Source organism: Seriola lalandi, unplaced genomic scaffold (assembly GCF_002814215.2).
Source record: "Seriola lalandi dorsalis isolate HSWRI2012SDOR001 ecotype SW California unplaced genomic scaffold, Sedor1 jcf7180002054538, whole genome shotgun sequence".
Lineage (NCBI taxonomy): Eukaryota > Metazoa > Chordata > Actinopteri > Carangiformes > Carangidae > Seriola > Seriola lalandi.
This window is the reverse complement of record NW_019525091.1, coordinates 58,327-72,613: the sequence shown is the minus strand read 5'-3', so window position 1 is coordinate 72,613 and position 14,287 is coordinate 58,327. Positions and strand designations below refer to the sequence as shown.

Sequence of the window (14,287 nt, the reverse complement as noted above, 5' to 3'; positions counted from 1 at the left end):
ACTTAGGCTTAAAGTTCTCCTGGCAGGTTTATCAGTGAAGCAGCTGTTTCACTCTATCTACCAACTTTAGAGATATAGTCGACTATGAGGCCCAAACAGCACTGCTATCAAAACAATGGCTCACCAGACTTACACATTTGTTGCCAACACTTTAAATGGTGTTAGAGAAGTTCAGAGATTGGACTTGTTGTTGTTTAAGTTCAGAAATTTTGGTGTATGTTCATGAGATCATGAAAATGTGGGCCATGTGTAGCACAAACACACTGACCAAAAGTTAATTGAAGACTGGGTGACACCTTCACCCACTGAGATCTTCAGCTAATCTAATATAAGCTAGAGCGGCCTAAAGGTTAAAGAAGCGGGCGCTTGACTGGAAAGTCGCCAGTTAGTTCCCTGGACTCGTGGGGCAGGGTAACTCTGGGTGGAGAAAGTGCATGATCAGGACTTGCCGTAGCTACCGCCGCTCAGATGCTCTGGAGCAAGGCCCTTAACCCCCAAGTGCTCCAGCGGAGCTTCTTGGTGACCAACAAATCGGTGTGGGTGAACAGGTCGTTCCTGAAATGTCCCTGGGAGAAAAAGGGAATGTTTATTTTTTTCAAAAGTGTGAAAAAGTAAGACACATATTAAAATGTAACAGTGGAAAGTATATGGTATACATTCAGGACAGCTGCAGACTTCATGGACGCCTAGTTGTCTTCATTTATACTTTGCTTGTAGTCTGTGTTCCATACATGTGCAGCAGGTAGTTGAATAGGTTTTTTGTGCATGAATAAAATCAAAAAGGCGACGTCCACGCAAGAAGAAGAGCTGCTGTACTTATTCTTTTCAAGGTGAATTGTGGAGGTGAGGGTAGCGGCGGACAACTCACACGGCCTCTCTTCAAACTCGGCGTCCATGTTTGTTTTTCCAGTCAGTAGCCTACGCACCCTGATGGTGGAGCTTACGTCACGCGGACCCTTGCGTACTTGCGGAGTATAACATCGCCTTAACGCTGGCGTCAAGAGGAGATGAGGAGGTGATTCAAAACATATGAAAGTGGAAGGAGTGAGGAGGAGGATGAGAACCAGATCAGACGGTTGTGAGACTTGGCTGTCTCAGGGAGGAACGCACAAAAGATCAAAAGAAGAAAAACAAATTATTGATTTCCAAAAACAAGAGGCCGAACATGCACGCTCACAGAGTCTGAGCACACAGCACAGCGGCCGGTTAATGAGGTCAGGGAAAAACCAGCAATAAAAACAATCAGAGCTGTTATGACCATGAGTTCATTCCAGTCCGTCTGTCCTCTGAAGAGCCATCAAAGAGCTTTTCATCTCGGTCTTCAGTGTCGCCCCATCCGGGCCATTACCGTACCAACAAAACACGCACACGCCAAGGCAGAGGGATAAATTAAGTGCGATGCTGCAGGATGAAAACACCGTCCTCCCTCTTCCTCTTCTCTGTCCTCCCCATCTACCAGTTTCCTCTCGCTGACACATTTCGTCCCTCTCACGTTCACTCCTGGCACACGCACGAGAGCTCATTAATCCTCCCACACACTCTGCCCAGTCGCTCGTGTCATGATGCTGAAATTAAGAGGCTTGACAGTTTGCAGCAGTGTTTCCAGTAGAAATTTTTCATCCCTTCTGTGTACACTGCTCGTCTCCAAAACATGTCAGAAATGAAGTTCCTGCATATTTTACATGATTCATTTCAATATTTGGGCTCTTCATTCAATTAGAACATGGTGTGTAGCATGTACTTAATATTTATGGGGAAAAAAATTGCCTTGGAGACTTTTGAATACAGACTTTAGGAATCTTTTTACAACAGGCCTTTCTTTAACTCTTTGGATTCATACAATTAATACAAGCACAGTGTTCTCCACTGTCAGTGTAATATTAGCTTGATTCACATCTTTGGTGTTTGGGTGCAGATTAAGTGCACATGCAAAACGTCATGGTATTCTATTTATTTATATATGTTTATATAATCACACAGAGAGGCAGCAAGTAGGATCAGGTAGTTGAACTGGAACAGATGATGTTCTTATGGCACCATGATGAAACGTTTCTTTCAGCAAAAATTTTCGGTCTGACATATTTTTATCTGCCATGTTCCCTTGATTAGAAACCAAGACCAACCGCCCTCCGATGTAGAATTATATCCTTTATGTGGGACCCAGTCTCAGTTTCACCCAGATTTAGCCCGGCTCAGGAGGCGCTCTCAGTCATCTAAGTGTAGCCTGGCTCACATTTGGTCTGTATATACCCAAAGCCCAGCATATCATTACAGTTGAAAGAACACGGGGACAGTGGCTGACCAGTAATTTGGCTTTGCTGAATGTTGTCACTTGTCTTCTTCCCATCCCGACAGTCTGGACCTTGTTGACAAAGTTGACAAAATTTTGACTAAAATTCCACACTAATCGCTGTTTTCACCATTTACTGTCGCTCATCAGACAAGATACTTTGATCTGGAATACAAGTAAACACGGAAATGATGTGTTTAATTTATCGCAATAAACACTTATGGCTGCCAACAATGGATGGTTTTAATCAGTAAGCCCAATGTTTTGTTTTGGGTTTTTTTACTTAAATCGCCTGAATACTGATTGAATTCTTAAGATCAAATACTTTAGTAAAGCATAATAGATTTGTTATACAATATCTGAAATGTTGATATATGCTACATTTTAAATTGTATCAGCATTTGTTTTTTTAAACAGACCACAGACAATCTGCAAAAACTACAACTTTAAAACTGAGTTTAAATGTTAGAATAAATAAGAGTTCTCTTTTGCACAGTCCAGGAAGATGGTGCACCCCTGAAGTTCAGAAGGGGATTAGAGTTTTTACTTTACTGTGTAGGTCTCCCTGACACAACAGAAAATGACAGTGAGCACCAAACACACCTGACATCTTGCCCTGCGGTTTGGTATGTGCCCTGTGCAGAGAGTACACAAGCTCAATAAAGCTCTGTCTTCCTCAGGTGTGTGTGTGTGTGTGTGTGTGTGTGTGTGTGTATGACGCGATGTGTGGGGTATTTCTACCACGCAGGATCCACCAAATCGCTGCTGGCGAGTGACTTCAAACGCGCCTCGTTTATTCAGTGCTCAGCAAAAACATTCACCTGGTGAAAATCGACATTTGTGAGGCAGAAATTAAGGGGAATTTGACCCCTGGTATAAAGGTGTCTTTCTGCAGCGCTCACCCTCACACAAGCTGGAGGGGAGGGAAAGGGGTGAGAAATAAGAGGGAGTGAGGGAGGGAGGGGGGCAAGAATTAGAGCCAGAAGGAGACAGGGGAGAGAGGAGGGCAGGAACGATACTGAGAAGGAAATCGAAAGGTTGACAGACAGGATGAAGGGAGTCAGAATATGAGAGAGAGGTGGATAGAACGCAAAGGTGAAGAGAATGCAAGGACAAGAAGGTGAGACAAGATTGTTATGAGGCAGGAAAAGAAAGATGGGAAAAGGAGTGAGGATGTTACGCTGTCAAGATGATGAAGGACCTGAGGAAAGTTAAGCAGCCAGACTGAATTTAGCCCAAAGCAATATCTTCCTGCTGGTGGAAATCTTATTATGGAATCCAAAACTTTCTGCACTTGTCCTAATTAAAACATATAACTCATGATGTTGGCATCTATATTCTTGATTCAAAATGGCCAACTTACTGTCTACCACTTCAGGTTGAGAGGTTATAGGGTCTTCTCTAAATATGATGCTGCTGACATGGCTGTAATCTGGTCTGGGACAGAGAGCTCATTGTGCCTGCTCCCTCTGCTGGCAGCTGCTGGTACTACAGGCGCAGCTTCCACAGTGGCACACTTGGCTCAGACATCTGCAACATGGAAAGTCAAAATCTCATTTGTCTCAGTCTACTGGTCCGAGTCAGGGTAACCAGACTTGTGTATTTACCACGACTCTGAACTGGAGAGTGTGAACAATCCTAAACTCAGTGGAGTTGGCCAGCTCAGTAAAACACAAAAATACAAAGAGGCCACTCTGGGATCTATAACAAGGCCGACCACACATCAACCAAAGAGGAAAAACATAATAATACTGTAACTACTGTTATGTCTACATGTATTTCTATGTATTCCACTCGCGGTTTGTACCAAAACTGGATTTAGGAAAACCATGGAGAATCATTTTAAAGCGTGAAATATTGGGACATGAAAATCTAAATTATCCACCAATGAATCACTGCTTGGTTTTTCTAAACAGGCTCTAATCTGACCCCAAGTATGTCCTTTCATCATGACTGTCAGTATATATATAAAAAAAAAAGCTGCAAGAAAATATGATCTGCCTAATCTTACACAACTGCCTCTAAACCCTTTAAATATTCCGGCTTTGAAGAAGTGTAAAACTGGGCAGACAGACTTTAAGTATAACCTAAAAATAAAGAACTTAGATAACAGTGATTGAATTTAAGTTTTGTGCATCATTTCAGGCCCTGAGCCGTGCGCTAAGCCGTGCAAAGGCTTTACAGTCTTAGCTTCTGTAAGCCAGGAGGAGGACCAGTTACTCTGGATCATGCTCTGGACAGACTGTCACAGTTAAGGGAGGAGACAGACTGATGGAGGTGGCATGAAGAGATATAGAACAGTTACCAGCGCAGGGTGAAATTTACCTATAAAAATGTTCTGATCCCAGTTCTGCTGCTTCCTTATTGGCCAAGGTACAAAAAGTAGGCGGGGAGGCAATTCAGAGCAATTTCACCACCATGCAGCTCTAATCTGCAGAGGAGGAGGAGGAGGAGGAGGACGGGGTGGGTGGAGCATCAGCAGACCATGGTTGTAGAAAGATGGATGAGGACAAGAGGTCGGTGCTCCCTCTAGAGTTTGAAAGGTGGGAGTGCGGTGCCAGCGGTCAGCCGGGGCCCTGGGGTCCTGCTGGACTGAGGAGCGTACCATCATCTCTCCAGGACACAGTGGGAGCCGGGCCGGGACGTTCCACTTCATGGAAAGAGAGTGGGTGTTTTATGTGGAGCCCTAAGGAAATGAGAGCACTCTGGTAATTTTCAACCTACAGTGTGTTTGAAGCCTGTAACTACTGTGATTAAATGTAATTTTCATTTACTTCTTGCAAAATCAGAAATGACCTGGAACAACTTAACAACTTTGTTTAATAATAAAACGTTTTATAGAGTTTCAAATGTGAATAAATGAAAAACACGTGACGTACAGTATTAAAACCTTTACTCGGACATGATACAACAAACAGAAACAAGATTCAGAATTAATGACTGAAAAAATTATTCATATTTTTTTTCCTCTTTCAATCCCCAAAGCACACAATAGTCAATCAGCTCCACATGTACAATGGAGTAGGATACAAACAGGACAAAGAACAGACACAAGAGAAAGAGAGAAAAATTAAAAATAAGAGTGACAGATTCGGTTCTGATTTTACAGTTCTTGTATTTGTTTAATACTCTGTAATAAACAAAAGATGAATAGCGTAGTTGGAGAAGAGAGAGACAGGAAACAAGACAAAGAAACAGTGTGTGAATTTTAAAGGTGAAAGTAAACAATGAAGGAAGATTCTAGATCTACTGGAAAATTGGTTTTTCGGTTTTACTTCTCAAATTGACAAATGAACACCTGATCCGAGTTCTTAATGTCCCTGCCCTTCTTTTCTTCCCTCCTTCTCTCTCTGACGTACCCCTTCACAATTCCTCCAACCTTAAAAACCAACAACCTCCTCCTCTTCAAAGAGATCAGTCATATTCAGTTGATCCCTCCCATCAAGTTCATTCAGTGTGAACCAGATCCTGCTCAGAGGTGTTGCCTGTAAACCAGGCCTGTGGATTCTGGTGGCTCTTCAAACTGTGTGTCTACAATTACAGCCTCAAAATCTAAAACAGACTATGGAGCTTTTGTCTTTACTGCTGGTAGTACCCAGCTACAGCCACACACGTCTCTAACGCAGTGAACACGTCAGGTTGCTGTGGACCCGGTTGCAGAAACACCTCACCAAATCCAACTGAAGAAGAGCAGGTCCTAGGCTAGGCTAGCCCTGTTAATTCTTTATTTGCATTTCACTCATATATGCATTTCCCTGTGTATTTGAAACCGAAGCAGACGGTTTCAGGCTGCGGGACCCTTTAAAAAGCACCAATGCACAGCTTGAGCACCCGGAGGGGGCCACACACTGGTCTACTTCTCTCTCCTCTGACCAGTCCTCCCCTCTTCACACGAGCTGTCATTCCATTCCTATTAGGGCCCCTCTTTAGTATGCACTACACAGGCCAAGGTTAGCGCACACTGTTTAGTGTGCTGCACAATAATCACAACATACATGACAAACAAGCACTGGGGACTGAGTGGCCCTGCATTTAAAACGGCCACATCCGCAAACAGCTTGGCAGTGATAAACAAACCAGTGAGGGTGGTGGTTTCAAGGCTGCATAGCATACACTGCGCCTCATTGATCATAACGGGATGGGCCTTGGCTCCAGGGGGCCTGTGTCAATAAGTAAAAATGCCGCCCTGATTTCTTATCTATACATAATCTATTCTTCGGTCACAGCCTGCGATCCATTTCAAAAAAAGCATATTTAATCAATGTCTTTATTTTCAAAAAGCGAGTAATTTCAAAATGTAACAAAGATGGCGACAACAATACTGCTACACAGTCAAAAGGTCACAGCATGCGTCTGCCTTGAGTGCACACGGTTGCAACGACAAACATTTTGTGGGCGGTGCGGTGCGATCCGGCGGTCTCCCATGGCGACCGCAGATCGTCGCTGCTCTGCCGTCAAGTAAAGTTAAGCAAAGAGGGACACACGGCACTGAATCCCTTCCTTACAGCTCTCCAACGCTTATTCCACTAAAAGCTTCACATCCTTTTCAAACAGTCCAAGAATCATAGTTTTATTTTGCAAGTCCATTCCAATGCAAAGCCAGTAATTTTCAGCCCACATGGGTAAGTGAATAAGCATTTGTTAAGCTTAAAAGTAAAGCGGTGGAAACAGGGCAAAGTGAAGGAGGGGAGGAGGCTGGGCTGTGTTGATAAAGCATCAGGTCAACAGGCCAGTGACTCACCCCTCCAGCCTGGCTCCTTTTCCTCTATCCATCCTTTTCATTATTTTGCTCCACAAATCAATTTAACAGCGCTCAGCACATCACAGCCAAAGCCAGAGTATCTGCCAGTCAAAGGGCGTAGCTGCAGACAGATTCCATACACATGTGCATAAAAGCATACACATGTGGCCACACATACCCTCTAACAAACGCAGGGAAAAAAAAAACAACAAAAACCTCAAATACTGAACCACCAGCTATTGCTTTTAAAAACAGTTTGCCCGATCAGCAAAAGGTGGCTTAGCATACAGAACCTGCACCGACTGTATACTGTTCATCGTTCTCTAAATAAGCTTAAGCTCATAGCAAAATATAGAGAAATATAGAAATGGCATGGCAAAACTTAAATGCATTGCTGTTATATGGAGGGATGAGAATTCTAAGTGCTTTCATTGCCAATTCATATTGATTTATGTAACAGACTAAGCCGAATTTACAAATGCCAGAAACACAATGCACATATTGCATGACAACTGTTTTAAACATCTTGACACAATAAGAATACAGGTTGCATATTTTGAATTTCGATGAATTATCAACAAAGATGGCATTTGCTCAGTCAGCTGTGTGTGTGACTAGCATTTAAATGTCAACTAGCGGATCCTCCAGCACTTGACTGATTGTGTAATCATTCCCATCCCTGGCTATAAACATGATGCAGTAGCAGCAGGCTTAAACATTCAACAGAGGAAGCTCCAAAAATAAAATCCTGCAGAGAAAGTTGCTGAGATGTCAATCTAACCAAAGATGAGATTATTTACAAAAGCATGCGTCCTAGAGTCGGTCTGCTCTCTGAGAAGCGGCGGCGGGGGGGGGGTCTCATTTTGGGTTGCACTCAAAAACTTCATTCCATAGTCCAATTGTCTTAGGATAGCTAAGCTCTAATCCAGATCGCACATTGCGAAGCCTGGCAGCCACAAAATCCTTTTCACTGAAGTCTCAAAACTCAAAAAAGGCTGCTAATATTAGTTCATCTGAACCAACTCAAGCCATAAAGCACTGAGACCGTATCACAGCATATACAGTACAACAATGCTGGCAGATGTTGGTTCATAAGCTCCACCACCACCTTGCTTTTCTTTGCCGACACCAACATGCGGCAGCAATGATGTACGAGGGGCTGACTTTCCTCTGCATGTCGGAAATGAAGACTACTTTGTTGAGTTGGCTGTGTGTATGCACGGATGGAGAAAAACTGAAACAACACCAAGGTTAGACCAACTTATTGACATGTTAAACACAACCACCTGTCTTACAGGTCATCTAACTGCCAGCCTACAAGTCCACATTACATGGGGGAGGGCCAAGGATCCTCTCTGAGAACAGCTGATTGGCCTCTCCGCAGGGCAGGAAGCTCATCGCTCATTCTGGTCAAAGTAGCTGGTGGACACCAAAATTCAACAGCTACGCTCATCACCAGCCTAACTGCTTTCTAAAACACAAAAGGCTGTGGCTGTGTCTGGCAGAGTACAAAGACTTATCATTTTCCATAGTTGGGAGTCTGAAATATATTTAGGGGTCATAGAATAACAAAAAGAGAAAAAAAAATCGAAGAGGGAAATCTACATCTTTAACAGACCTGTTCAAAGAGTGGACAATGGCTGTCTGATTTGTCTGCGTACTTGCATACTGTGTTTGCATTGATGTAAATGTGCAAATTCTTAACTAAAAGACCATATCTGTTATTTAGCACCTGGTAGAGGACAGCTGTACCTCTTCCCTGTAGAATGATACTGCACAATGTACGTTTCTAATTTCTATTAAATGTGGTGACTATTAAGAAGGCTAAATACACCTCAGAATGTCAACACTCTTCCAAAATACTTTACTAACAAAAACGGTAATAAATCTTTGTGTACCCCAGTATTGCCCCTCTTCGAGAGCGTGTAGACGGTTTAATTTATAGTTTGCTTTATATCTCCTGATCACGTGGTAGCTGCATTTGACTCCTCACTGCAATGCTCAGATTCAGTTGCCCACAAAATTTCAATCACAGTAAATGTCAAGTGCCATTGTCAATGAAATCCAGCCAATCAGTTGCCAAGAACAACAAGAAACACTGGCAAGAAGTTGGTGCAAAAGCAGCAGCGAGGTGTGGTTTGGCCCTGGGCTCAGTAACTATTTCATGGTGACGTCATCACAGGGAGGGCTGATTCGACAGCAGAAAATAGAGCTTTTAAATTTGTTTGTTGGAGCCACATATTTCCCATTCACAGATGGTGAACAGGCATTTGTTTCTGCATAACTCCTGTTTTTTTTTTTTATTTACATCTACTGTACAAAAGTCGCAAGCATTGAGCCAATACACACTGAATAAAAGTCCAAAGCTGCAGGTAGTAGGTGTAGGATTTCCATTATATAACACTTAATTCATTTCATTATTGCATTATAGTAACATAACACTCAAAAGACAATTTGCAATTCAAATGTCTGTTCATTATTTGCCAATTCATATCCACAGCCAGGGATCTATCCATGAGCGGTGGGCTACAGAAGTTCTGTATTGCAGATTAGCCAAATTAGATATTAACTACCAGGTGAAATGAAATGTTGCATTATTGCCACTGTCAGATCATTTCTTCTCGTCTTTACACTTTCTATCTCTGCTGCTGTTTTTTGTGATTCAGAAAAAAAAATCTGTTTTTCACACCTAATTTTTACAGAGAGGACAGAGTGCGGCATCTTGAATACGAAGCAATGCCTCTCATACTGCTTAAGTCTCTTGTACGAGGATGTTTCAGGAGCAGCTGGGTAGAGCGGTCAAACGCCAGCCTAATCTATTCACTTGATAGGCCACATAAATTAGATACAGGCTGAACGATTACAGGCAGAATGGTTCAGAGAGCAGATAAATTTCCATCGTCAATGGACAGTTGATAAAAATAAGACTTTTTTGGAATAGACAGCAACCTATCAAGAATGATAGTCAAGATTAATTCCCATAACGTGGTTCTTTTGTCAGGAAGTTGCCAATTATTATATATATATATATATTATTATAGCAAGTTTGATAACAAATCATCACATCTGATTTGACAATGATGCAATAATGAGAAAACCCTACACATAGTACCTTCAAGGTTGTCTTAGGTCTCTGAGAAAAGATGGCCATTTCTAGGAAACGGGAACATTTACACAGTTACAACTCACAAAAGTGCATAAATGACCACCAGCGAAGGGAGGATTTGGGGGAACAGGAGATAAAAGAGAAACAAATACTCTTTTGTCTTGCATGAAGCTGTACTTCCTGGGAGCCTCAAGCTGTTTAAAATGCCAACCAACTGCCAAAGTAGAGAAAAGGATAAAATCAAAACTAAAAATAATAATAATAATTCAAGTCATTCTTCTTGCCTTACAAAGCCCGCTGTGCGCATCAGGGTGGGAGGGACTAAGTTTATCTGCTCAACAAAGTGCTCCCAGCCCCCTTTTCCTGGATTTCAATGCCTTGGAAAAAGCTCTCATTTCATGAGTACAGTACTTCAAAATAGAAACTCAAACAAGTTTCAGCATGAATATTCAAAAAAAAAAAAAAATGCATAAAATATTTCAATGTTTTCGAGATTGGATGAACTCAGGAGAGTGTGTCTGCCTGTTCATTACTGGACACCTCCTGACCAATAAGAAGTGGGCTTGTTTGATGTTGGACAGTTGATTGAAATGCTATGCACCTGATTTTAAGCTAAAACCATACATGAATAACTAACCGGCTAGTGATGGATACAACATACAGAGGTGCAGCTGGCAGTGTAACTAAGTAACCCAAGTAAAACAGGGGAAGTATACCAGTTACGCAGAAGCAAAAACCCACTGTGAGATGAAGATGTGAAAACTGAAGGCTAACTTAAAATTAAGACATTTACTGTATATGTGTGATAAAAAGGGCGTATATTCCTTGAATCATTTACCCCTATGGTGGAAAACGGAGAATGGGAAAAGATGGTGAAAATGTGTGTGTGTGTGTTTGAGTACGTTTGTGTATTAGCATACTGTTCATTCAGAGCCATATCATCTGTGTATTAGCTATGTTGTATGTCACTCCATGCATGCAAGCAAAGACCTGCATTTGCATGTGTGAAGATAATTAGCCGGTGACAGGGAATACGTGTGTGTGTGTGTGTGTGTGTGTGTGTGCGTGTATACAAGTTTGAGAGCCGGTACATTTAAACCAGCAGGTGCTGCAGTTAAGTGAGGCCCAACGAAAAGAGCCAACGACCCAACACGGGGCGGCGTGCCGGTAATCCTTGTGTGCATCAGATCCTGATCGGACCGAACCTGGCTCCTCTAGGTGAGCTGGTGAGGTGCCTCCAGCATCTCCATCAGGAAGGTGTCGATGGGTGTGTCACCAATCAGTTTGAAGAAGAACAGGTGCTCCAGGCACTTTAGACCAATGGAGCGCAGTGCTGGGAGCCGGAGAAGCAGCTTTGCAAACCTGGACAAAGCAGGGAAGGGTGAGGAGAGCAGAGTGAGGAATTACCACAGATCTGTCAGTGACAGAAACTGAAAACGAGAATTCAGAAGATGCACGAAGCAGAAATTCACTTGAGCATGTAGAAACGTAACTTACTAGAGTAGAACTTACAATAAATAGGAAAACAAAATGAAATGTGTAACGTTAAACCTGATTAAGTCTTGCCAGGTGAGTGACAGTACGTCTTTTTACCTTCTTCTGCCAGCTTTGTTTATGAAAGTACATGTTATAGTGTGGCAACATTCATTCAATCAATCAATCAATCAATCAATCAATCAATCAATCACTTCACAGACTTTGTGGCATTCCTTCATGTTTCCAAGGACATTACTAAATTCTACAGGTGTGCGACAGCAGCAGTTCTGGCCTGTAACAGTCCATCAGAAACATGTTATTTCTATCAAGAGAACTGTGCAAATTATCAAATGACCAACCATTAATTAAGGGTTCCTAACGGCAGATTTGTGCCTTAACAAAAATCCACGTCTTTTTTGTCTCTCTAGTAAAAGGTCCTCGCAGAAACAATGGCATCATATCCAGCCTCCAAACAGCTGCTCTGTGCTGCAGTAGCTGCTGAGTTGAATATTATGTATCAGCACAACCTGTGACACTCTTGTCAGTATGCCTGTGCGTTATAACCCACCTGCCCTGCTGATCGGGGTATTTCTGTTTGCAGTAAGCCTCGAGAGACGCATACACTCTCTCTCTCAGGAGCTCCACCTCACTGGGGTTGGACAAACCCTTGGCATCTTCAGGTGAAAACAGAGAACATTAACATTATCTCTATATGGTAATGAAATACATTTAAAATTCCTTCAGTTCTTCAGACATGAAATTGTCCACTTTGGTGTCCCTAATGATATCTTCCACATTGATTTTCAATATTCCATCCCGTCTGTGTACCTGGGTTGAAGAGGATGATTGCTCGAAGGCAGCCGAGCTCTGTCTTGTCCATTTGCATATCTCTCATCTTGCTTACAAGCTCTGTCAAAACCCTGCCGAGAGGAAAGGAGAGGAGAGGAGAGGAGAGGAGAGGAGAGGAGAGGAGAGGAGAGGAGAGGAGGTTTGCAAGTGGAAATCCCATTTGGAGACAGGAGGACAATGCCAGATTAAGTAAGAGAGAAGAAGAAAAGGAAAGGACAGGAGAAGGAGGAAGAACATGAGGGAAAAAAGAGAGCAGGAAAGTAATAAAAACAGGAGAGGGGGGAAGAAGAGGGTAAGAACAACAGAGAGGGACCTGACTGCATAATCACATTGTTATTTCTGGTTACAGCTCAGAGTAATGACTTTATATCCAAACCACTTAGGCCATGGCTGAACCGCTGGCTCAGCAGGAAAATACAAACAAACACTGGTTAAAACTGGTCGAGGTGGCAAACTGCTGCCACCAAATACTGGGAAGTTCTGGCTGTGTCTGATTCTTTGTTTTCCTTCTTAATAATTCAATGGCTGCTTGTGTTTGTTGTATTTATAACTAACTGTGTTAACAAATATGTGGAGGTTGTTGTCAAGTGTTATGAAAGTGACGCTGAAATCTGCCACGGCTGGAGAGTAAAAACATTAAAAGAACTTGCTTTTTTATCCACTTTATTCCACTAGAGAACATGGCATTCAGAGTCCAGGGGCTAAACATACACTTAGTAACAATTAATGCCCTTTTTAAATATAATTCAAGGATTAAATCTTGCTCATTTTAAGGTGGACCATTGGCCTATATTTTATAACTGCTAAGCGTATCCACATGCATCTCTGACACGTCGTTTTATTCGAGATGTAAAGTACTGATGCAATGAAGACAGCGTCAGAACGAGGTATGATACAGACTTTGGGGAAAAAAATGTCATATTTAAAATTCCATCCATTGATTCTTAAAAAATACTTGAACTGTAATTCAACAACAATGCATGCAAACAGTAGAAACAAAAACTTACCCCTGCAAAAAGAGGATAAATACCAAAGACTTGCCAACATACTTGCCAAATACATTTTTAATCAGAGGTAATCATGCTTCACTAGATGTGTAGTGCAATAATATACAGAACCTAAGTTTGGACCATATGTGTATCCTAAATACGTTTAAAACTTAAAACTACTTCTGCTCTCCTCCCAAGAATATAACTTGGATGAAAGAGGAGGGGTTGATACAGACCAGGGAGGGAGGGGAAAGAAAGGAGACAGTTTATTTGTTACTCCATCATCCATCGTCAGAAACGGACATCTGATTTTAATGACATGGACTGATTTGAACTCACAGCGCCCAAGCCCACAATACAGTGGATTGCCATGAAGTTGTTATACACACTCAGCACAGTGGATAAATGTTTTATTCGTCTTTAGTTTTGAAAGTGGTGGAGAGTAGCCATCTTCTTGGATTGAAAAGGGCCAACAACACCTCCAAAAGGCTCAACAGTAAATTGCGTCCTCTAAAGACTAACTGACCTGACTGTTAAACTGGAGTAATACAGTATTTTCTCATACAACCACATCCCACCATTACAGGCCTGGGAAAGCTAGCTTAGCTTCACAAAGCCAGCCCACATGTTTGGATTTGCTCATTATGGTCTGGCGAGGCTCAACAAGCATTTGGTTTGGTAAGAGGAGGCATCGTTAATGGGCAAAAGTTGAAAAGTTTTCTGCAGGCGATTGGACGAGACTTCTAGCAATCAAGGTCACAAACCAAATATGCTGCTGAATTCAAGTTCAAAATGCAGTGCATCACCGTCTAACCCACACCCCTGTAGTTCACCGA

The 14,287-nt window shown here is 42.2% G+C and overlaps 1 protein-coding gene across 5 annotated transcripts in view; it reads right to left on the bottom strand.

Moving 5' to 3' along the window:
* Positions 1 to 5,166: 5,166 nt before the first annotated feature.
* Positions 5,167 to 14,287, bottom strand: part of rxrba (retinoid x receptor, beta a) — a 24,437-nt gene continuing 15,316 nt past the window's right edge. For all 5 annotated transcript variants that reach the window (XM_023414706.2, XM_023414705.2, XM_023414708.2 and 2 more), the window contains 3 exons: positions 12,442 to 12,533; positions 12,182 to 12,287; positions 5,167 to 11,499 (listed from right to left, as the gene is read on the bottom strand). In XM_023414706.2, the coding sequence (XP_023270474.1) occupies positions 11,352 to 11,499; positions 12,182 to 12,287; positions 12,442 to 12,533 (346 nt within the window). In that variant the 3' untranslated portion in view covers positions 5,167 to 11,351. The remainder of the gene's footprint in view (positions 11,500 to 12,181; positions 12,288 to 12,441; positions 12,534 to 14,287) is intronic.